Source organism: Chenopodium album, chromosome 21 (genome assembly GCF_948465745.1).
Source record: "Chenopodium album chromosome 21, dcCheAlbu1.1, whole genome shotgun sequence".
Lineage (NCBI taxonomy): Eukaryota > Viridiplantae > Streptophyta > Magnoliopsida > Caryophyllales > Amaranthaceae > Chenopodium > Chenopodium album.
In genome coordinates this window covers 30,254,800-30,281,388 of record NC_137854.1, presented here as the reverse complement: position 1 = coordinate 30,281,388, position 26,589 = coordinate 30,254,800, and the positions used below count along the sequence as shown (strand labels likewise).

Sequence of the window (26,589 nt, the reverse complement as noted above, 5' to 3'; positions counted from 1 at the left end):
AGTTCACATAAGATCAAATCCGGTCAGATTAGATAAAAAGTTAAACTAGACAAGGCTTAACTCCATACAGATATATGTTTCATTTGTATTACTACATATCATTAAGCTACAAGCCAACCAACACAATACCCCCAATGCAAGCGTCTATTGAGTCTCCTCAAAATCTCTTCAATTGGTGCCTTGTTGTGTTTATCTATCTCCAAGCTTGAAACATAGATTTAGATTCCAATGGAAAAGTAACATTGCCTTCACTCATCAGAGTCATCACACCACTCATCGACCTGACTTGCTTTTTTAACGATTTCCTCTGTGGTGGTGCCAATGAAATCATTAGCCTTCTTCACATCAACAGACGAGTACCGGTCAGATTCATCCTGCGAAGATACAGATTGAGATTAAATCACTATATTTGTTATCTAATACGATGATTTTTAAAAGCAATATCACACTGTCACATGCTTTAGAGGTAGTCTCAGTTAATCAATTTGATAAACCAAATTTGTTTATCAAATGGCAAAATATATATGTCCAGTCATCATGGCATTTTCGTAAATAAATCAACAATAGTGGAAACCAAATTTAATACTTGTACAAAATTGTTAATTTATTTACAATTTTGCCATTTGATAAACAAATTTTGTTTATCAAATTGATTAACTGGTATTTTCTGCATGCTTTAGTCATTTACTTTTTTATGTCTATAGTTTGTTTATTTTATACATAGATATGACATAAAAATTAGCTCAACATATACGTTCAAAGTATGATTAGTTGATATCTCACATACTAATCCAAAATACAAGTATTGAAATTCATAAAATATATATCGGCTAAGGCTAGTGTCATCACCACACTAGAAAAGTAGAATGTTAAATATTACTTAGTGCTTTTGTTTGCAAAATTAAGACTATTGTATTAAGATGATGAACAGAAAAACGATTACATATAAGAGTTACTCGTACTACGTATATTTTGAAATTGATCTTATTTTTATGCTCGTACAATCGTCAGTTCGTTCTTATAAGAGTTAGTGCATTTGTTCAAGTTTAATTATGAAGGCTAATTGGAATACAAAATAAAACAAAAAGGGTATCAAATGGATTTCTTACCTTATAAACAATACCTAGTTTCTCTAACTTGTCAATAGCATCATCTACATCAAAGTCACATTTTTCATTAAATTGCTCTAATATCAGCTCCTCACATTTCCGGTCAAGGTCCTGTTTCAACATTTCATAGTCTAGTCGAATTAACCAACCAAGAGTCTTGTAAATATGTACAAATGATCTAAAAAATAAAATTAAAACAACGTAAACAGTTTATAATGGGGAAATTCCTTGTTTCTCAGTGAGAAACAAAATTTGTTTCTCATGGGATTATTTTCGTGAATAACCAACAACTTTTTCAATATTGTAGGCTCCACAGTTGAATAAAATTGTTGGTTTATTTACGAAAATGCCATGTGAGAAACAAATTTTGTTTCTCACCATGAGAAACTGGAGCATCCTCTTTATAATGAGAATAAATCTTACTTCACATGTAAATTTCCCATACTTCATCAGCACAAAGAATGCAATAATAACCTCTTTAACCTGTACAAACAACAAAAACCTTTAAAATTTGGGAATATTGATATGGAGTTACTGCAGTTACATATAAATCGACCAACAAAGCTAATATATTTGTATAAATATAGTATGAATTACAACTTACTTCTTGTTTTAGAACATTATCACATAGATGAAGTAGAGTGCCTCTCCCAATATCTAGTTGTTTGTCATACATGGACTGGGTGATTAAACTATTATATTCTTTCAAATTTGCCTGAAACCTGAAAGCATTAAACTAAAAAAGAATGTTAAACAAGAGTAAAAGATAAGCATTTATGAAGTATTATACTCCTTCCGGCTTCCATCCTTTTATTTGAAGCCTATTTGCCATTTTTTTTCGGAAATTAAGGTTTCTCAAGATTCCTTTATATTCATGATTAAGAGTACAAATATGCATGTGCGATTAGAAAGAGATAAAGAGAAAGAAAAAATTATTGAGAATTATTAAAGAGAGAGATAAAGTGTTGGTAATTTGATATAAAAAGAACCAAAAAAAAAAAAAAATCACAAATCATCAAAAAGTGGGTAATATAGTACGGAGTAAAAAAAATACATTTTTTTAATAGAAAAAGTAGACTTGTAATTTTGAACACCCTAACAAGGAATACATGCTTTTAATAGGACGGAGGGTGTATATTTTTTAGATTAGGTAGGTTACTACCTCGAGAGTGAATAATTAATACAACTATTAATCTGATTAAAATTCAATAAGATTAACAAGATTCAGATAAACAAGTACTTAACGTGAAATATATCTTAGCACAATAACAAACCACCGCGGAGCAGACAGTAGCCAACACTTTTAAATTAGCTGTAGTCTGGCAAAGTTGAGTTACAACCGTCACCTGAAAATAATAACACAGTTTATTTGGATGAGCAATGTACAAATCCAACAAGTGCATGATACTCTGTAGCTCACTAATTTATAAACAGTAATCTTTTAAATTACTTAATAAGACAAATTTGGCAATGATATATGGCATATTACATAAAAATCAAAGAAGTTACCAGTCCAATGGCAGCTGAAACAAGGAGTTTAAACCAATCATATGAAGTTAATCCTGGACTCTTCTTTTCAGGCTTCCCAAAAAAAAAAATATATGGTAGTGTCAAAAGGCAGAAACAGGTCAAGTAAAAAGAAACTTCCTAAAAAGGAATACAGGTCAATTAATAAATAAACTTTCTAAAAAGGAATACAGGTCAAGTAATAAAGAACGGAGGAAGTATATATATTTATGTATGGTTCAAAACAAGGAAAAGAAGCGCATGAACATACAAGAACAATTTCCATATCAGCCATGGGGATGTGTTTGAAGTGCTTCACATAAATTGCTCTTCCATCTTCAGCTGAATTCAATCTGCAGGGTTTCGACACGTAAGAAGTTATATGATATATATGTTCTTTGCAGGTTATAAGAAAGCAAATTTTAAGTCTTCTTAAGAGGTATGTATTGCTTTTGTTTTCATATTCTGAAGAATGACAACTAAAGAGGATTCTTCTAAAGAGTTAACCTTGGCCTGTTTCAAAAGAGTAGTACTATTCCATCCTGTAAAATTACAGATTTACTAGAATTTGGCTTCAACATATTTCACTGTAGTTGATCCAAACACATACTAGCATCCTCCTTCCTCCCCCAAATGTTGGCAAAAATAAAACAGGATTCTGAAGAAAAATTACCTGTATATAATGATAATCTTCTCGAAGGTAGGCTCTTGGATTGTTGTTTTACTAAGTAGGTTGCAAGGGCTGAGTAAAAGCATAACGTCAAAAAAACAATCAACACAACAGATGTAAAATAGATACAACAATTTTATAAATCACTCTATTAGCTACCAGGTTAGCCTTAGGCCAACATGCAAAGTTAGATACTATCTTAAGGACCAAATATTGCACCAATACCAACTGGAGGCTGCAGCAACAATAATCCACAACATGCAGCTTGGTCTCTAGCCAGTCTAGACTCTAGACTAAGGAAGCAATCTATAATCTATGTTATTAAAATATATATGCTGTCTAATTTTAAGTTGTTCCACTTTATCTTGTACGTGTGCCAACGGGAATTTTGACTATTAATATTTATAATTATCATGATTCTAAATAAAATTTTTGAAAACATACGTCAAGATAAATCCGATCACATTAACTCGTACATGATTACATATATGTCTTCTTGACATGCTATTGGAGGAAGGGATTAGGGAAGGTAAATGAAAAAATTAATCTATATTATTTAAACCATCACAATTTAAAACTTTTTTTTTTTTTCTTATCTTTGTAAAATTATTCTATTAAAATTTTTCCAATTAGCTTGTTTAGTGCCTTTCTTAAACAGTGTGCCAAAATGGTACGGAATGTGTTATAACTATAAAGAAACGGAATGTATTAGTTTAGTGGATTAGTGAAGCACTTTTTGTTAGAAATTACCTAACAAAACCTATATTATGCGAGAAATTACCTAATCAAAAAATGTTGTAAGAAATTAACTGAAAGGTAAAATGTTATACGATATTACCTTTGATCGAATTTCCACCATTGACTTAATTTTATGACGTTGATCCACCTTAAAACACCACTGAAACCACCGTGAGGGTTGATTTTCAAGGTGATAAGGATATTTCGGGATGGTTAGAGGATATTCAAAGTTGGTGAGGGTAGATTATTAGTGCTTCGGATGGTGGTTTTTGGGGTCAAAGGTGGTGGTTTTGGGGTTAAAGGTGGTTTAGGTGTGGTAGAGATGATTTCAAGCATGTTGTGTTAGTTTTGGGAATGAAAGCGGTGGTTTAATTTCGAGAGTGTTTTAAGGTTGTTTAACGGCGGAAATCCAATATAGGTAGTATTTTACAACATTTTATCTTTTAGGTAGTTTTTTTACAATATTTTACCTTTAATAGGTAATTTCTCACAAAAGCTGGATTTTATTAAGTAGTTTTTGATAAAAAGTCCGAAAAAAGTAAAATAATATTCACTAGTGCCCTGTCAGCAAAAGAGGAATACGAGTATCTTCAAACCTGAGATTCATATTCTGAATACGAATCCTTTCAATTAATAAGCTATGTTCATCACCACCACCATCATCACCCTCATCCTTCCCATCATTTTCTGTGACTAAAACTTCATGCAGTTCTTCATTTTTGACATGTCTTCTCTTTCTTGAAAATAACTTTTTCATACTGCACCAAAACACATCAAAAAATAACAGGTTTTAAAGTGTGGATATTATTTCAACAAGTAATCTACCCCAAAGAATTATAATAAAACCAAGTGAATATCAGGGAGAACGTTAGTGGAATTATAAATCTATATTATATTCTAAAGTAATCACCAGAGTTATCCTAAAAGTACACGTATTACATCAACAAAAACTTTCAACTTACATTAATTTATAACAATAATTTTTTCTTGTGAGTACACATCTATCCAAGAATGCTCGGATAAGTGCGTCTAAAAAATAAGGAAAAAAAAAAAGAAGAGCATGTTCATGATTCTACTTTTAATCGAAAGGGGCTCTCAAAATCGAATCGTAGAATAGTAAAATTCTTAGAATATGCATAATCAAGTTGTCATATCCACATTTAATTATTAAATTTATTCAAAATATGAGTTTGAAAATTAATTTTTAATAAAAAAAAAATAATTGTTTACCCATTAAGCAACTAATCATTGACATTATATACTTATAAATAACTTTCTAAGCATATTTTAAACTTGTAAGGATTTCGCTAGTTAAAAGAAATATATAAAATCGGGTAGAATAGTAAATCGAATCGTATGACATATGTAAATCGTAAAATCGTAAGATTCTAATATTTAAATCGGGATTTTAATAACAATGATTGTAATAAATGTAGCTACACCTACCATTTACTTACAAAGTTATAAGTCAACCAAATTTACCATAACCATATACTCCGTCCGTTACATATTAAATGCAATACTTTTCATTTTCGGTTGTTTCATATTACAACACTACTATTTTTTACAAGGAGCCACCATTTTATAATTTCTTTCTCCTACTAACCCCACTTTCACAATATATATTTTATTATTTTTCTTTTTTACCAACCACTTAGGCCCTGTTCACTTCACCCTAAGAAAATAATATTAAATAAAGATAATTTCGATTCAGTAAAAATAATTTATATTCAGTAAAAATAAGTTTAGTTCAGTAATTTTTTTTTTTTTTTTGGAAACGAATTTAGTTTAGTAAAATTTAGTTTTCGTAAAAAAGAAATATAATACAATTAGTAAAAATAATTTCTATTCAACAAAAATAATTTCAGTTCAGTAAAATTAATTCACTTCAGCAAAAATAAATTTAATTCAGCAAGAATAATTTCAGTTCAGAAAAATCAACTTCAGTTTAGCAAAAATAAGGTGAAGTGAACGGAGCATTATACTACTTTTTATTGTTTCTCTCTCCTACCAACAATTCTTTATATTATAAAATAAATCCTCTTTTATGCCCAACCCTATAAATTTTCTTAAACTTTGTGAACACCTTTTTTTTTTGAAGAACACTTTGTGAACACCTTAGTGATGCATTTAATATGAAACAGAGGAAGTAGTAGCACGACATTCTGCTATTGCTTCTTTTTGAGAAAAAAAAAAAGAAAAGAATCAGCAATTAGTAGAATATACAAGAACAGAGGAAAATATATCCTTGTAACTGGAAAAAAAAATAAAATAAAGCAAATTATATGCCCAATACTCCCCCAAACTACCTAAACCCACAAAGAAGCCCTACCCACATCAAACCATATAGCAATAAGAGAAGTAGTCCCTTAGCCTTATAAAACGATTAACTCCGTAAATCCTTGGCTCAGTGAACTTTAACCATTTAGGGTTCCTATATCGTAGCCTTGGCTCTGATGCCATGTTAAATACAGGTTTAAGATGCACCCGCAAACCAAGATATACAGTCCACTTCACTAATTGAGGTTCCATTTCAAAATCATATGACAATAGGTGAATTAGCCCCTTAACGCTATAAAGTGATTAACTCTATCTTCTTCAACTAATGTAGAACACTTGGTGATACTTGGGAGGTCTGTTTATTTAAGAAAAAATGCATTCTAGCTAATACACTGTATGAGTGTGCATCATGTCTACCTATGCCGTAAAATGACATTTTATTATAATTTTTTAATTTTATTACTTCCATCACCAACACTAGGTCACATCAAACTATAGAGAGCAAGTAAAATTAGAATTAATTTTCCAATGAATAACCACCACATATCATGTTTGACGTATGTGTGAAAAGGAGAATTTGTCAAAAAAAAACCATTTTATAAATTTTGTGAAAACCCATCTTATAAAACGTTTTTGTTAAAGCACACCTGTTTTGATGATATTTTTTGTTCAGTCCCACCACTCCCCGGATTCCACTGGTTGAGTCAACTTACTGACGTTGACCAAGCACGTCTAAGTCACATGATCAACTAAACCCCACTTTTTCCTCCATTACTTCCCTTCATAATCTTAAACACTACCTCCACCACCACCACCACCATTGCCAACAGCGGTGGTCGCCACAAATCCATATTACTTTTTCCACGGCTTCTACCGTTCAACGAGCTCTTGAATTCACTAATTGATGCGCGCTTCTTGGCAGCCTAACCTTAGGTTTACCCTTAACGTCGAAAACAGAGGATTCCCTCTTTGATGACCTCTTGATGAGTTCTCTCTTGGGTTTACCCTTAATGCCTAAAACAGAGGATGCAAAGTGGGTTCGTCTTCTTCATTAGAGGAGGGTTAATTATTCTGAAAAAAGGCATCTTGTTGCCGGAGGTAGTGGTGAAATAGGGGGCTTTCTTGCCGCGGAGGCTTGCGGTGGTGGTGGGGTTGATGGGGTTTCTTCTTTAGAGGAAAAAGCGGTGAAATTGGAATTCTCTTTTCCCTTTGGTTCTTAGGTTGAAGTAAGGGTGGTTTGTTTAGAGGAATCGACCTCTTGTTGGGTTTCTGATAAGGGTGTCTAGGTTTTGTTGTAAGCTATTAATGGAGAGGAGAGAGAGATAGCAGGAGGAGGACAGAGAAAGTAGAAAGTGCAGGGTTTTAGGGCATCCACAATAGAACAAACCTTTAGGGGGCGTTTGGTTCGTGGATTATAGGTATGAGGTATGAGTTTAGAATGACCAAAACCCATACCATATATTTGGTTGTCAAAAATATGATTTTTAAACCCATACCTCAAACCCATGAGGTATGGGGTTTAGAAACCTTGGGGGGAAGGTGGGTTTGGCTCATTCCATTCCCTTAGGTATCAAATACATGAAATGAAGGGATGATATTTCATTCTAGAATTGAACCAAACACATGGTATTAAGTATCAAGTTCCAACCCGATACCACCTTAACCCTATTCCTGATTCCAAACCTATACCACTCTGCGAACCAAACGCCCCCTAAGAGGTTTGTTCACTTGACACGTCATCATTACACAAACCTCTTCCCTAACAAACCTTTCATCAATAATAGATAAACCTATTTACAGGTTTATGTAGGGGATCCACTATCAATACAACTCATTAAATTTATCCCTACAACTATTTTTCCTTAAAAAAAAAAGGAAAAAGATTCACATTTTTGCCAAGTAAGCCACACAAACTGGTTTGTGTTTACAAACCCCTCCTTCACAAACCTCAACCCAACAATAAGAGGTTTGTGAACAAACCTCTAAATTGTTCCCACAAACCTCTCCACAAACCTCTTATTGCTATTGCCCTTAGGATTTTGGGGGAGGGTTTAGTAAGTCATGTGACTTACACGTGTTAGGTCAACGCATGTATATTGAGTCAACATCGAAATCCAAATAGTGGTGGGACTTAAAAAAATTATAAAAAAAAAAAAAAAAAAAAAAAAAAAAGGCATGCTTTGACAAAAAGAAAAAATTATAAAATGGTTTTTTCACATAATTTGTGTTTTATAAGATGGTTTGTAACAAATTTTCCGTGTGAGAATAATTAATCTAAATGCTTATGCTTTTAATAACCAAACTTTGTGAGGCTTTTTTAAGGTTTTTGAATATGCAAACATTTTCTTTTTACAATACCAATTTAAATATTCATGTGCAACAGTATTAACTTCATATTAGATCTTCAAAGACAAGAGGTACCAGAACAATATTAAATATCAGATATGAGCATCAATGAGAATTGAATTTGGTGACTGTCCTGACTGACATTGGACAAGAAATTTTGATGTACGTATTGTTAGTATAAGGGCATTTTCTGATTGACTGAACTGAACTGAGCTGAGCTGAGCTGAACTGAACTTATTAATTAGTGATTTTAAACTACGGATTAGTGGTCTTTGATTATATATTACTATACCTATGTGTATATTATTATTATTATTATTATTATTATTATTATTATTAATTATTATTATAATTAATTATTGATTATTATTATTACTATTATTGTTATTATTATTATTATTATTATTAATTATTATTATTATAATTAATTATTGATTATTATTATTACTATTATTGTTATTATTATTATTATTATTTATTGATAATAATAATAATAATAATTATTAATTATTATTATCATTATTATTATTATTATTTGTTGTTGTTGTCGTCGTTGTAATAAGAGCTTAAAAGAATGAAATTTGGCTTTATATCATTAGCAATACTGCAATATCATTAGACAAAAGAGCTGAACTGAACTGAACTGAACTGAGCTGAGCTGAACTGAACTGAACTGAACTGAATTTCAACGGAAGAGAACATGCCCTAAGTTCATTAATGAGTCCCTTGATATAAATTAGACCCTCAAGTTAGATTGAGGAAGACAATAAAATCAATTATGTTGTTGTTTATTTATTTATTGACTTACCCAGTCAATCTCAAGAAGCCTTGCACGATTCGTGACAAAAGGGCATCAATTTTCCATTGAATAAAATAACCAGTCCTTTGATCCATTCCAAAACCGCGCCGAAAAATTATGTACTGCATGAAGTTAATTAACTAGATTAATTCCTAAAAGGAAACAAGAAATACACTTAATAAACCCCATATATAGGCACTTCAAAAGGAAAAACTATGTATTACATTTTTCTCATATGAATAACTCACATCCTGCAATTGATCAAAGCACTATCAAGTATCAACAATGCCAAAATATGGCTCTTGAGTTATATATTAATCTATTACAATATGATATAGATCTTTCCTCCCAGTTTCAAGAGATCTTGGAATCAATTCTCATTACCTGCTCTTGTGGCTCTTTAAAAAAAAAAAAACATGATATTCCACAATTTTATCCCTTTATTGTTAAAGTCATCATAGAAAAGTTGATATATTTTGAGAAAAAGAATGGCCTGAGAAAGGGAATCAAATTTAGGGGGTATTAGGTTCATTAAGCATGATCGAATGGATGGGTAATTCTCATACTTGGGTGATATAGATTATATATCTTATTCCAATTTAAAGTATTTTGTTTTAATCATGGGATGAATTCCTATACATGAGAAGTAGTATGAATCCTTGGGGGGGAGATTCCAAGGGAATGGGGGTGGACGTGGAATCCCCCAGGTATGAGATTCCATAGTTAAATAGCCCAACAACACAAAAAAAACCATGAAATAGATTTTAAATCTATTATAACCCATTGCAAGAAGTTCAACCAACAGCCCCTAAGAGAGTTGGGGATGACAAATTTCTCAGGCAAACTTCTATATCTTCTCATTAGATATAAACTAGTTTAGGACCCGTGCCACGTACGGTAAGTTGAAAAACAATTACTTGTTAATTTACTGATACATAATAAACTGAGAGTGAGGGATAGCTTAAGTGGTTAGAGCTCTCAATATTGAACTTTAATTAACATGAATTACAACGATGTGCGCGTGATTTTGTCATGAATTTCCAACTTAATTCCATTTTACGAAGTATATTTAATGCTTATATATATCACTAAGGGATATATCTTTGCCCTTTTTTTTTATATTGATTAAGAATTATATTCTATTAGCAGTATTTTTTTTTTTGTTGACAGGAAATTAGAAGTAGTTGGTGTGATCACAACCTCAATGTTGATGCTTATATATTCTTTAACGATAGTTATCTAAATGGTACCCATTTATTTGATCTGTAAATTATAAAACTTATGTAGATTTATAGAGCATATAACACTATTATGCATAACATGCGATAATTCTCCACAATTATTTTAAAAATTGAATGTTGATGAATCACATTTATATAGGATTTGTAGTCACCTTTATGCTAAGTTTATAGTTTTTTTTTTTTTTTTTTTTTTTTTGTACGTCTATTTGTCGATTTTAAGGTTGCAAATGCATAAGTTGTTTGTTTTGTACATTGTTTTGTACTCTATTACGCTCTGTTTGCATTGTGTTTTTCTTAATGTTTCAGGTGATTTCATAGTCATTTGGACACTTTCGGAGTGTTTGGAGTTGATACGGATGATATTAGAATGGAACCAGATGAATTGAGTAAATTAATCGAAGATCCCATGTTCGTGGATGTTGATTTTGATTACCGTGTGCATGGAAAATGAACATAGCATTCACTAGGGTCACAATGTGTCGTTCCGGATTGAATTTGAGTTAAAAAGGAAGGAGATTGATATGAACAAAGTGGCAAAACTGACATTTGTTCACTCTTTTTTTGTCATAACTTGAATTCTACAAATCAGATTGAAATGATTCAAGTTGCATTGGAAACTAGACTTGAAGAGATTTTCCACGGTAGGTCACATGCATATATACGACTTACGAATCTGAAGTTACAAGCCTGTGAAGTGGAAGCTACGCCCAGCAGCGAGCCAGCAAGTGAGTGAAAGCTCGCGAGCTAGCTCGCATATGTCGAGAGCAACAGCAACCCCGAGCGAGAGCTCACTCGACGAGGGAGCTATAGCTTCAATTGACCCACGCCAACAGCAAGAAAGGGGCATCGCACGTCTTTCGCTTGGCCCTCGATCCCATCGAGCATCTTTGTGCCACGTCATCTTTTATCGTCCAATCGTTTGACAACTTGTGTACTTTATGTTTTCTTATTTCTTTTCTTTATTCATTTTTAGATTAGAATTTGAGGGAATTATAAATACTCAAGGAGACTTATTTTCTCCTTAAACTTTTTATTTTTGTTTTACGTTCGTTTTAGTTTTCTCTCTAACCTTAGTTTTTCATGGACAACTTCATGGATTCTTCCATGGGTTTGTCCTTAAGTCTGTTACTTTAATTTTAAGGTAATTTTATTTCTTATCTTTAATGATGCTTTCTTTATTGGATTTAGTTTTAATTATTTATTTCATGCTTGAGTAGTTTTATTTCTAGTATTTGGGAATTCATGTTTATACAATGAATCTTGATTGATATTATTGATATTTTAATTATTGATTTCTCTTATTGATAGTGTTTGATTGTTAATCTTTCAACCTGATCAATTGTTTGATTAATTATTGTTAATAAGAGATTGAATCGAAAGATCTTTATTTTAGACGCTTACCTACATAGGCTTAGCAATTGCTCTAGATAATAGATTGATTGAATTGTTATTGATATTTGATAGATTTAGAACTATAAACATGGTGAATCATAACCCTAGACCTTTTTATTATTTTTATTCCTATTTTAATTTAGACTACTTTTCTATCCGAATTTCATGACTTGTTTAGTTTCTCCAATTTCTTAGAGGTTAGATTGAATACCATCTGCTTGTGGAATTGACCCTACTTACCCTACTACTTTGTTAATTAGTTGGATTTGTTTGAAATTTATTTTTAACAGGTGTACGACAACATATCAAATGTTTATTTTTGAAAAATATCTTAACTTAAACTTCATATAAGGTATATTGGCCAATTTTAATAGTTGTTACAATGTTTAAATCACCACTTTTTATATACACAAAAGTTTAAAAAAAGCGGGTTTACAATAAGTTAGTGAATGGCGGTGGTTACCAATTACATGCGTGAAATGCAAAATTTGTTACCACTCTCATGTTTTCTCTCTCCTGTTTTTTTTTCCCTGTTTCTCTTTCCTCTGCTCTTCTTTTTCTCTCTCCTCTTCTTTACTACTCTTTCTAATTTCTATCTCCTTGGTTCTCAACTCTCGTTTTCTTTCCTCTTGCTTTTTTTGTTGGTTCTTCAATTTCACTCTTATTTTTCTATCTAATCTTGGTTTTCAACTTAATTTTGTAATTTCTTTTATTAATTCTTCTTTTACATCCAATTTTGAGGTATGTATGTTCATCTATTTTTTTTTTTGTGTTTTTGGTTATTTTAAGGTATATTCATGTAATGATTTTAGTTTTCGAATATGATGCGAATGTTTAGTTTTCAAAGAAGGAGACAATTGCTCCTCCTACTACTAGTTCAAACGAAAAAATTGAAGGTATTTTTTCTGAATTTTGTGACCTTTTTTTTTAAAAAAAAAAAAAGTTGGCGGAGAGTAGTGTGTTTTTGTAAAATATGGGTCACTTTTGTGAAAAGAAAGGGTCACTTTTGTGGAAAAAAGGGTCACTTTTGTAGAAAAAAGGTTCATTTTTGTGAAAAAAAGGGTCACTTTTATTAAAAAAAAAAGTTCACTTTATAAAGAAAATAGGGTCACTTTTGTAAGAAAAAAGGGTCACTTTCCGCAAATTTTCGATGTACAATAAAATTATTGAAAACCGGGGGCATGCAAAAGTAAATAAATGATAAAGTTTTTATTTAATGTCAAATTGCTCAATATTGTTACCATAATTTGGTAATTTAATATTGTCAAACATGTCACGTTTTGGTAAATACTCTAAATTCAATAATGTAAATCTTGTGTAATTAATAATCTTTATATAGTAATTGACTTTGAAAAAAAAGAGTGGATTTGGAGGGAAAATCCAGCACTAGCTAGGAAGTGACATGTATGATTCCGGTGCCTATTTTAGTATTACGTTATTGATTGATGAGTTAACCCGTAGATTTTCACTAATCTCAAGATTCATGAATTGAAGGTCTCTGATCTAAAATCCTACATGGGGCGTAGCCGTAGCATTATAATCTGCCTTGAGCTTAATATATTTCCAACTTTGACCTTTTTTTTTTTTTTTTTTTTTTTTACATTCTGCTCTAATCTGTGTAGAATTTTAGACTATGAACTCTTTAGCTACTAATGTTGCTCTTGTTGTCCCTCTTCCGATCCCCCTTAAAGTGTCCTATTCGAGACATTTACCTCTAAAAACACTAATGATATAAACCCATGAGAAAGCCCTAGCCCACATCCTAAACCTTTGTTGATTAATTAAGTTTTGATGAGGTAATTATCTATCTAACGTGTTTGTTAAATTGTATATAGAAAGAACAAGTTATGATTGAAACAAGATACAAGGAACTCGGTTCAAAATAGTCAAATTTGACGATTCGGGTTAGAAATTAGCAGCTCTAGTTCCAACCCATCCATCAAATGAAACACCCTAAGCCTATGTCCCTTATTCAATCACATTGAAGGGCATATAATATATATATATATATATATAAAAAAAAAAAAAAACCAAAAGCATTATACATCACTTATTCTAAGTATGCAACCATTTTTCTAATACGTACCTTTTACATAAGTATGAGTGACTTAATTTTAGATGGAGATGCATTATATGGAAGTTGGAAATTAGGGAGTTTAGGCGAGAAAAAAAAATAAAGGATAAGCTAACACATGTAATATTTGAAAAAGAGATGATATCAATGTTTGTTATTTTAGTAGTGTTGATAGATTATTTATTTGGCAACAATAGCTAGCAAAATAAACTAATAAAGACCTCAATTCTATTAATTAGGCATTGTTCACTTACTTTATTTTTGCTGAATAGAATTATTTTTAATGAAGTGAAATTATTTTTGACCAAACTAAAAATTATTTTTACTAATTCTCTATTACATTTATTCTTTAAAGTTATTAATTTTTGTAAAACTGAAATTATTGACATGGAACTGAGATTTAATTTACTTGGTTGATTGAAATTATTTTTTATTGATTTTTTAAAGGTGAAGTAAATAGGGTCTTAATATCACGGTACATGTCAAGCTAAGGAGTAATAAAAAAAAAATGATACTATCTCTGTTTCTTATTATGTGCAACAAAGGGGTATTATTTGTGAGATATAAAATATTTCTTTGCTAAACATAATAAAAAATGGAGGTAGTATGTTTATTATGTACCTTGTTAGCAAAGTAGGGAAGGTTATCTTGGGGATGCTTGGCAAAAAACCTCTTCAAAAGATTTGAGTCTAGCTACAAAATGAACAAAAATAAAGATTTAGTCGTTAGGAAAAGTAAACACCAGGGTAAACAAACCTAACCGCATAGTGACATAGATATATGAATAGCAAAAGAAGATAACAGACAACCAAAGATCATAGTTCAATTAAATAGTTTTGCTCATTGATTCCACCTAAGAATTTTCATTATTGCATTGAACTACAACATGAAAGACCAAAGATATTAAAATCAGGATTTTACTATGATCCAAAAGGGCTCTTAGAATTGAACCCTAAAATGGAATCGTAGAAGAATCTACGGATATGCATAATCAAGACGTCATATATATCCAAATTTCATTGAATACATACTTCTTCCGTTTCTATAGTTGCAACACTTCTCTTTTTACGCTTGCCGATGCATGATTTCAATCGCTAATATCTTTACTTATCAATATGTAAAAATTATAAATTTTTGATATTAAAATAGTATAAATCGAGACGAATCTAACAAGATTACACATAACTATATTTTTGCATAGCTATAAATCATCAAACCTAGTTAAAATGTAACACATGAATAGTGTAAAAATCAAGTTGTTGGAACTATAATGAAAATTGAAGAAGTATAAATTATAAGCTAAAGACCAAATTAGCAATAGAAAATACTTGTTTACCCACTAAGCAATCAATAATTGACGACAATATATATTTATAAATAACTTTGAAGACATATTTTAAACTTGTAAGGTTTTCGATAGTTATTAAGAGAAATATGTAAGGTCGAGTAGATCGAATCGTAAATCGAATCTTTGGACATACATGAATCGTAAATTCGTAAAATTTAAGATTTAAATCGGAGTTTTAATAACTACGTGAAAGACACTTAAATTTCTTTTGAATAATGTAGTCTACAAAATTCGACATGGAAGATAGTATATATTATGCAATGTCTAGGTACCTAATCTATTACAAAGCACTTGTAATAATTGATGAGAGCATGGACTACAACAAACCTTAGCTTCATCAACTTTAATTGGGAGATTTAAACAATAATTCTGAGATGCAGCAACTTCAAACTCCTCATTTGTCACCAACTTGAAATTGCTTTTATCCAACATCTTGAAAGACAAAAGTGGAAATAATTGTCAGAAAAGGATTGTAATCTTAAATTTCACTTTAAGAAAAAACAAGTAGTGCTTCATGTGATAATCTACAATAAATCAAATTGCAAACCCAGTCCCTATTTACACATCATTTTTTTTATTGACCTTTTATCCTACAATAACTATTAGAAAAGATAAAAAAAAAAAAAATTTATTTGTATAAAATATATAATCAAACCTTTTAAGTTGCCATATATATACATATATATATATATATATATATATATATATATACATATGTATATATACATATTATACATATGTATATATACATATATGTATATATATATATATATATATACATATATGTATATATATATACATATGTATCTATAACTTTATACTAAAAGCGAAATCAGGAATGACACATGTTATCTCTTGGTTAAAAATTTTCCCTCAAAAAGTTTTTACCCCTACGCTTCTTAGAGAAGTTTTAAATACAAACTATACAATAATATTTCACTTCGTATTTGATAACCATTTGTACACATTCAAACAAAGATATTATTTTTTTTATACAATATTATGCAATGCAATAGTTTTCTATCTATAACTTTGTATTGTAATTCATAGTTACTTTTATTAGTCGTGCATATATTATTCTCCATGCTTTCTTTAGTGTGATACATTTTTTTTAATATTTTTTGTATTTACAGAAATTTCATCATATTTTGCAATTAGGAATAATTTTTTATAATTAAATTAAAGTGTTAAACTAATGATAAGTATTAAGTAATAAAAATTACCGTGCATGACACGGGACTTAACCTAGTATATATATACATATGTATATATATATATATATATATTACAAATTCTTAAATGGATTCGGTTCACACTAATTTATTGTGGACCACTAACATTAGAGAAACTATGACTATTTTATTTATAAAAAAAAAAAGTCACTATGATAAAATGAAGGTCACTATGTTGAAAATAAAAGTCATTTTTGTAATATATAGGCTATAAGAGGTTAATTTTTTTTAATGATATATTTTATAAGTTCAATATAAATAATAAAGGTCACTATGATAAAAATAGGATCATAACGTCGGACTTCAAGTTCACAATAGTATTACACGTTATACAACTTTTAATAAAGGTTACTATGTTAAACATAAGGTTACTATGTTAAAAATAAGGGTCACTATGTTCAATGTAATTAATGTCAGTTGCGTGTGTATAAAGCTCGGGTCCACAATAATAATATACACACACACATTGTGTGAACGCCTAGGATTGTAAATTTTTTTTTCCTTTTTTATTAGACTTTTGCAATTACATACATTTATTTTCGTATTTATAACGTGATTGACAATTGACTTAGATGGTTAAATAATACTCATTCTCCTAACAAAGGTGGGATTAACTTGAACTACTAGAGTTGGTCAAAACTCCGACTCGAGTTAGCTCTACTCAAATTCGTCTTCACTTGAGATGTTAACGAGCACGAATTGAGCAAACAGTAACTTAACTCGATAAGCTCATGAGCACTTGATACTATATACTATTTATATAGAATTTACAAATGTTTAAACAAATTTGAAACTAAATAAGAGTTAATTATATTATATAAAAAAAGAAAGAGTAACTCCGCAATAATTATTAAACTAGTGTGTGGCTCGGGCGATGCCCCGAGTTGCTAATTTGTAATTAACGTTTGATTATTTTTGCTTAATATATAAATCATTATTTTCAAAATGTAATATTTTAAATAAAGATTTGTATTAGGAGAACCATATTCAATATTTGTAACAAAATTTAATATAAATTGTTATATTATCCTATGATATGTAGCAAATAGTACAATCAAGGACTAATCATCTCATCCTAGTTAACAATAATTTTGTTGGATAAATTAACACAATATATGGTTAGCTAAGGTGGTAAGACTTGTATCGTAGTACTTATTGGTCTCAAGTCATGTTGTAAGCATTTTTTTAATGTCAAATGTCAAATCTAATTATGATCGTGTTGTAGAGGTGACATGGCATATTTATAGTAATTAAATACATGACACATGGCATATATTGATGACTTGGTACGTTTATAGAGCTTAAAAGGGTGACACGTGGCACATTTCTGTTTTAGGAACGCTTTTTAATATATAAGTATAACATAATTTAAGTAGGGTTTTTCCTAAGTTATGCCCCCAAAATTCTTCGATTTCTAAGTTAATTGTGACGTGTCCATGCTTTTTCAAACGTCTAAGTTGTGCCCTCAACCTTATTAATTTTTATTAACAAAAACCTTTGACGTTAACAATAATCTTTTTTAATTATTTTATTTTATGATTTTTAAAATTTTTAAAGTTTTAAACCAATTAGAACATGACACATGTAAAATTAATAATAACGATATGACACCATTGTTGATAAAATAACTTAACTTTCGTTTACGGAGATGACTGTCAAAGGGTATTGTTGATAAAATATCGTGAGGTGGAGGACACAACTTATATATAACATTAAAAAAGTATAGGTAACAACTTAGAAATTCAATAACTTGCGGGGCATAGCTTAGAAAAACCCAATTAAATAAAAGAAAACAATATTAGGTGAACAAAAAAAAAATGAAGGTAAAATTATAAATAAATTAACAATTTTGCTTCGTTAATATTATGATTAGTAAATAAATATGGGGTCCATTTTCTAGTCATTAGGGCATAACTGTAAATAAATCAATTATTGTAGAGTCCATTTTTAATAAAAAGTTGTTGATTTATTGCAATTTTGTCATTTGATAAACATATTTTGTTTATCATGGAAAAAAATTTGTATTTTCTCTTAGCTTTTAAGAGGAAGCTTAGACTAACTTTTACAACTTTTTTGGTTTGTTTGTAATAATAACCACTACCTATTTCTTATAATAAGCTTAATTCATTACTACCTTAATAATTACACGTACAATAATAAAATTTGTAAGAAATTAAACATTACTCCATTTCTTTTTGTGCATTAATTCATAAAATTGTAATTGTAAAGTAAAAGATTTGACTAATACTTCCTCCGTTCATTTGTGAATGATATGTAAGGAAAAATATATTCATGTGGTTTTTTTTTTTTTAAAAAAAATTGTCTCAATAAGTACTATCGTAATAAACAACTTTTATAATTTTTATTTGTGAAGAATTAAAGTTATTAATCGCTAAAGTTTTGCAATGACAAGCGTGTTAAAAGAAACAGGTCAAGTAAAAAAGAACAGAGGAAGTATATATTAAATTCATATAATTATAATTTTATAGTAATATTTTTGTGTGCGTTCTTGAGTAGCATATATATTGACATCAAATTATAACGATTTGATTTATCAATTTTTTTGTAAGAACATATTGATTTATCATTTACCCTACATTGGCTACATATATTAATGCAAAAAATTATTCTTATAGTCAAATCAGCTATACAAACAATAGACTATTAAAGCTATTATCTTTATTTTATTTTTTTTTAAAAAAAAATCCCACCACTTGAATTCTCAATGACAAACAAGCCAAAATGTATTAATTAATTAATTAAAGTAAGAAATTTATAATAAATTATTAATTACTACCTTAAAAAGTGATTCATTTGCATAATTACTACCTCTTCTCATTTTAATTACGGTTAAATGACTCTATTATGATGTCACTTATCACTTCAAATCTAATTTACATCAAATTTAAGAAGGGAAAAATATTGATATGTATGTGATTAAAATTAATTAAATCGACATAATAAATTAAATTACTATTTTTGGCTAAACTAGGGTGACAAATGCGCGTAATGCGTGCTGTACCTAGCCATTTGAGGAGCTTGTTACTTGTTGGCAACATATATAAATAAATATATTATTAAGGGTATAAATGTCTGCACACTATATTAAGAGTTTTTTTTTATTTGTTTTAAAAAACAATTCACGATAACAGGAGGGAAAGTAAATAAATATTTTAAAGGGTATGATTGTCCAAACACTATTCATAAGAGTTTAATTAAATCACATAAGGAGAGCTTAGAGCCAATTAACACCATACTAATAGGGGATATAGGTAAACAAACATTTTTAAGGATATAATTGTCCTTACACTATTATTAAGTGTTTTCTCATACTATTTAAAGGGAAATGATTTTGGCACACCCTTATGTGAGAACACAATTTTCAATGCTCTTCTCACATAGGGCCATAGGGGTGTGCCAAAATCAATTTTCCTTTTTAAAAGGTAGAGAAAAAGTGACATTATGAATTACATATTCCGACTCATAAAGTAACAAATAGGTCACAAAGACGGAATTATGATGTCATAAACTACATTTAGTATAATTTGTGGTTGGTGCACCCGGGTGCACCATGCTCATGGTGCACCCAAAAGAACATTTAGTATATTTAAAAGAATATGGGTAAAAAATGAACATGTTTTTATTTTCTTGCAACTGCAAATCCATCACTCTCTTCTCCTGCAATTTCTCACTCCTCTTTCTCTTCCTATCACTCTCTTTCTTGCTGCCAAAATTTTTACTCTCCTTTACACCATCATTTTCATATAAGAATTTCAATGAATTTGGGTAAGAATCATTTCCAAAGTACTCATTTTCTCTCTCCATAACTTTTCTCTTTTATCTTTTTCTATGTTTCAAAAAAATTTCAAAATAGCAAAATTGTTCATCTTCAGAAACCCAAGAAAAAAATTGAACTTATTTCAACAATTCAACCTTCAAACTTAAACAAATGGTGGATTCAAGTAAAATGTAAGTATAAATTTTATAAATGCAAATTGTTTTTCGTCAATAATTTTAAAGACAAAGTGTTTAATTTTGTGAATTTGGGGGGTTTTTTTTTTTTAAAACAAAGAAATAATTAAAGCTAAACTACAAGTTGTTCAAAAAAGAACAATTAGAGGAGAAAGAAGAATAATAATGAATTGAAGCCAACTGGAAGATAACAAAGCAATGTTAATTTTTCAAACACTAGCTTGTTCTTTTTCAAACACTAACATGTTCTTTTAATTCCATGTTCTTTAAAATATGCCTATTGTTCTTTTCGGAGGTCATGTTCTTTGTCAAACACAAACATGTTCTTTTGTTTAACACTATTATGCATGTTCTTTTTCAAATACTAGCATGTTCTTTTTCAAACACTGGCTTGTTCTTTTTCAAACACTAACATGTTCTTTTTATTCCATGTTCTTTAAAATATGTCTAATGTTCTTTTCAGAGGGCCATGTTCTTTGTCAAACACAAACATGTTCTTGTGTTGAACACAATTATGCATGTTCTTTTTCAAACACTCGTATGTTCTTTTTTTTTTTCCTCATGTTCTTTAAAATCAGCCTAATGTTCTTTCCGGGTGCACCATGTGGGTGCACTATACTATTTTCACATTTAGTAATAAGTGACGTCATAATTGCGCTAATTTGCAAAAATTGGTAGAAAATGGTGCAATTTAATCACTTTTTTAGGTAATAACTAACAACATATTATTTTTGAGGTAGTAATTAACAACTTTTATTTTTACAAGTATTAATTGACAAGACGCCTTTTTTTTGAGGTAATAATAATCAACAAAAGGATTCTTTGTTAAAAAAATTGCCTAATAAAATTTTGTTCAGTGAAAAACTTTAACGTTAACTTTTTTCTCCGGCGTTGACTACACCACGTGACCCCAACGTGACCATTAACAACCCCTTTCCCATCCAATTTTCCCCCAAATTTTCCCGCCCCAATTCTCCAATACACCCTCTGAAGGCTCTTATAGCCTTAACTCTCCAATTCACCTTTCATTTTCATCGTCATTCCCCTCGTTGCAGCAAATTCCATTCTTCTTCCTGTCCAATGTGTAAGACTTTCTTCAATTAAGGTTTACTTTGTTGTTTTTCTCAATTATTCTTCACGAAGATCTGGCTGTCCGTTTACTCCAACATGCATTCAGTTTTCATATGTTATTTCCTCTTCAAGATGTAGATCTCGAAAAATCAATCAATTTAGGCTCAAGATGGAATTTCTGACTGTTGTTCTGCCTTTTGTTACGGCTGAGGCACGTTTTTGTGATGTGTGTCATAAATGGCACACATTTGATGAGCATTTAGGTCTTTTTTATCCTCTTTTCATAGCTTTCTTGTTCAATAAATGTTCGGTTTTATGCTTTCTCTCTCTTTTTCCACCTTTCTTCTCTTATTTTACGGCTTTTGAGCATTTCTATGGTTTTCTAGTATTTTCTCCTTTATTTCTTTTATTTTCATTATTTTAGTTGTTTTCTCTTTATTTTAGATTTTATAGATTTAGTTTTATTTTAATTTAGTTTATTTTCATTTATTTTCATTTCATTTTCTTCACTTTACTTTATTTTCATTTTATTATATTTTCTTTCTTTTATTATTTTCATTTTCATTTTATTTCTTTTACTTTTATTTATCGGTTTTAGTTTTATTTTACTTTATTTTAATTATTTCTCGGTTTTATGTGTGTTTTGTTGGTGTTGTTCCAAGTCCAAGCTAGTTGAGGTGTTCGCAAGAGTTAGCTACTGCATACTTATGTCTTCATCACCATCATGGTGATGATGGTGATGGTGTTGGCAGCAACCAGAAGCTACAGCAACTTCGCCTCAGCTCGCACTTCCCCTGTTCCTGCTCTCCACTTCCCCTGCTCCACACTCCTCGCATTGCAGCCCCTGCTGCCACAAATCCAGCAACAACGCAACACCAACAACTCCACCTCGGAACCTCCAACAGCAGCAGCAAACTCCAGCCAGCCACCAATTGCAGCAGCTCCGCCGCACCTCCAGCACACCACCAAACGCAATTGCCCCTGCTCCAGCCGCACCCAACCACGTAATTCGCACCACAAATTCCACCTGCTGCACTACATTTTCGCCACCACAAGCAGCCACGCAAAGCAGCCCCTGCTGCCCTTAATTACACCACCAATTGCGCCACTAATCTTCTCAATTAACCTTAGAAGCATCTCCAATTGAACCTCCAGCAGAGCAGCCTCGAACCTCAGCAGGTGCGGGCACACATTCAACGAGTGCGGCCGCACCCAGCTGGGTATTGCTTAGGCCGTTGATTGGAGTTGATTAACGGCTGTGATGGTGTGTGATTTGATGATGATGAATGATGATGAGTTGCGTGCTGATGATGATGAAGACCGTGAGAATCATGGGATTAATTCCCACATTTGATGAAGCAGCATTTCCCGATTCTTTTTCCTCTTTGTTTCTTTGTTATTTTATTTTCTTTTCTTTTTATTCTTTTTAATTTCCTTTTCAATTTCTTTTATTAATTTATTTTCTTTTCTTTTCTTTCCTTTTCTTTTATTTTATTTTCTTTTCTCTTTTATTATTCTTTAATCCTTGTATTTTATAATTACCCATTTTTGGGTAGAGAGAGAAACAATTAGACAATTAGAGAATTACATAATAAGCTTAGATTTTTAGATCATTTTCCTAGCTTAGTTGAGAGCTTCTCTCTCTAGTTTTTAGGGTTAATTTTAGGAGTAGATTTTAGAGAGAGAAAGTGAGGAATTTCAATGGTGATTGAGAGATTGAAGATCCAATGGTGACAATTGTATTGGAGATCTACTCTATTATCAAAGAGCATTTCTAAACTCTATCTCATTTATTGCTTTGTTTAATATTTATGGTTTTGATTGTTTGATTTTGTTTGGATTTTGATGATTGATGATTGATCTTGGATATTCATGTTTGTTTGGTTTTTTATTGATATTTGATCTTTGATTAGTGGATTTGTTCTTCTTAGATTGTTGATTGTTAATTTCTCTAGTTGTTGGTTGATTTCATGATAATGTTAGAGTAGTTGTTTGGTTAGGGATTTTGTGAAGCTTTTGATGTAATGAATTGATGTAAATTGGGGCTAATTGGTGGAGTTCATGATGTGATTAAATTTGGTTGATTGATCATGAGCATGTGTGTGATTAATTAGAGAGTAGCTAACTTTGATTATTGCACTAGATTGCATTGTAAGTTCACATTGATACGGACCATTGATTTGTGGCTTGCAATTTACACGATTGAGGTGTCTTGTGATGTTTCCTAGCTAGAGTTTATCGTAGTTGACGCTAGTTAGACCTCTAGGAGAATAGCTTGATATGCTCTTTTGGTTGCATGTTTGACTTTCCCTCACATTGCTTGACTTTGTCGATTTTCCATTCCAATTTGCTATGTTCATTGCTATTATTTGCGGATCCTAATCCCTAGATCTTTATTTGTTTGGTTTCCTCGTTTTAGTGGATTGTTAGAGTCATCTTTTACCCCTTGTCTTCGACCTAGCTTAGGCATATAATTGGAAGCACTTAGACATTACCGTTCCTTTGGGTTCGACCCTTGACTTACCTCTATATTTGTATTTAGGTTTGTTGAGTGTTTATAAATTTTGTTTGGCTTAGGGAGAATTAGCCCAACGACCTAGTTTTTCCCACGTCATTTTGTTGTTGTTGTTGTTGTTGTTGTTGTTGTTGTTGTTGTTGTTGTTGTTGTTGTTGATGGTTTGAATAATGATGTTCGCAGATTACATGATCTTGCTAAATTATTTTTTGATAGAAAATTTATCTTCAAAATTGGTGGCTGAATTTCAGAATAAGAGTCTGATGGATCATGGATGGATATTGGGGAAAATTGGGTGGAAAAGGGGTTAGAAAAGGTCAGGTGAGAGTCACATAGTGTAGTCAACGCCAGAGAAGAAAAGTCAACGCTAGATTTCAATCACTAGTAGTTTTTTACAACACTTTTCATTTTAATAGGTATTCCCTCTGCTTTAAAATACTTGCTTCGCTTTCCATTTTCGCCCGTTTTAAATACTTGATCAAGCTTTTATAATATTTAATTCATTTCTCATACCTAGTGAACCTAACATAATACTCTATTCTCTAATTTTTCCACTATTTTTGTTTTTTATAATTTTTTTATTCTCTCAATTATCCCATTACCTCTATATTTTATTACTTTATCTAAATTTTCCTAAAACTCTACGCATACAGAATTAGAACAAATATTTAAAAACGGAGAGAGAGTAGTTTTTTACAATACAACATTTTTATTAATAGGTATTTTTTCATAAAATCTTGATTTAATTAGGTAGTTTTTCATAAAAAATCCTTAACAAAATTTTCATATTATTATGAGATTTTTAAGTTTCCTATTCCTATTAGAAATTATGCATGTATTTAGTTTGGTAAAGAATGGAATTAAGCAAGGTAATACCTTAAATAATAGATCAAGAAACTTCTCCTCAACTGCTTCAATTTTATCATCAGGAAAATTGCACTCTTCCAATTTGCGAGCTCCAACAACCGGTTCAAAAAGTTTGAATAATTGCTATCATTACAAAAATCAAAACATATTATTCATCCAGCTAATAATTTAGAATCATCATACAAAGCATAATCTACACCTTCATTGAGCAAATTACGCCATAAAAATTACCATCAGTTCTTGAAATTGTATAAGATACCAAGCTCGAATCGTGTAGTCAACTCTATTACAAAATGTTAAGAATTCTGCCCTCTCCGACTCACAATCTGCCAAATGTAACAAAAAATTAAAAAATATTTTCAATCCACTAAAAATAATTTTAATTTAGTAAAAATAATTTCAGTTTATTAAATAAACAGGGTCTTATACTCAAATCCGACCCAATGACCCGAATTGACACCTTTAAGATGACTTCATATTAATGCTTTCACTAAGACCATTAAGAATTTTCGAGGATAACTACAACTAAATCAGCCTCACAACTTAGTCTAATGGGAGTAATGACCAAATTGGCTCCATAAGTTTGAATTGTAGCAAAATAATACTGATAATTTAAATGTAACGACTACAAACAATTAATATAGCAAAATGTTCGAAAACAAATAGATTTATCATATACAACCGGGTGTATCGTACACCCAACTAATCTAAGGTTAGTTTTTTGCTTTTCATTTGATGATAAAATGAAAAACAATCCTCAAAATGAACAAATACTCATAGGTGTACGGTACACTCGGTTCTATATAACAACTCTTCAAACAAACACAATTCAACCTGTTAAAAAAGAAAATGAGCTAGAAAAGAAATTGCAAAAACTAAAAGAAATGAGAGAAAAAGAAGACAATACCAATGAGTTTGGTTAAACCATTGATTAACTTGGGCTTAAAAATGGGAATTACAGACTCACGGTCTAATCGAATAAATTCCTTCTTCTTCATTTCTTCAAACACACAAGTCAATGAACCAAAATTATGCAGGAAACACAACACAAAACCACAATTATTATTTTGGTAAAGATGTTAAATTAAAAAATTACGTAGTAGAAAAATATAATATACTAGAGAGACGTGGAGAGACATTCAGTGATGGGAGGACGGGAAGCAAAGATGAAATAAAAAATGGATGAAACCCATTTTTGGCCGTTACCGTCAATTGTGGTCTTACAATATTCCAAAATTTTGCACATGGAAAATGAAAGGCGCGTTAATCTTTTTGATTGTTTTAGTACTCCCTCTGTGTTTTTATGAAAATTTGATCATACATCCGGGTGTACCATGCCGGTCAATATACAAGAGTTATAAAAACGCGGAAAGAACATGGTGTACAAATGCGAAGTACACGAGCAAGAAAAAAAATTCAAAATGATTCT

General features: G+C 30.6%; 1 protein-coding gene across 1 annotated transcript; it reads right to left on the bottom strand.

The window, feature by feature from the left end:
* LOC145602669 (uncharacterized) lies at positions 1-26,299 on the bottom strand. The gene is made up of 15 exons (XM_081658833.1): positions 26,068-26,299; positions 25,392-25,486; positions 25,170-25,283; positions 15,831-15,935; positions 14,777-14,848; positions 9,458-9,570; positions 4,620-4,781; positions 3,289-3,357; positions 2,887-2,968; positions 2,619-2,690; positions 2,355-2,455; positions 1,714-1,831; positions 1,533-1,592; positions 1,110-1,220; positions 1-374 (listed from the first exon to the last, which is right to left on the bottom strand). The coding sequence occupies exons 1-15, from the start codon at positions 26,156-26,158 to the stop codon at positions 249-251; spliced, it is 1,491 nt and encodes a 496-aa protein (XP_081514959.1). The 5' UTR covers positions 26,159-26,299; the 3' UTR covers positions 1-248.
* Between the last annotated feature and the right edge of the window lie 290 nt (positions 26,300-26,589).

Excerpts from the sequence above, each read along its gene's own strand:
- LOC145602669 (XM_081658833.1), bottom strand. The coding sequence starts at position 26,158 with ATGAAGAAGAAGGAATTTATTCGATTAGACCGTGAGTCTGTAATTCCC. Across the intron at positions 9,571-14,776 it reads TTCCCTACTTTGCTAACAAG|TACATAATTTTTCGGCGCGG; the intron begins GTACATAATAAA and ends AACTTCATGCAG. Across the intron at positions 1,593-1,713 it reads ATAATGTTCTAAAACAAGAA|GTTAAAGAGGTTATTATTGC; the intron begins GTAAGTTGTAAT and ends TTGTTTGTACAG.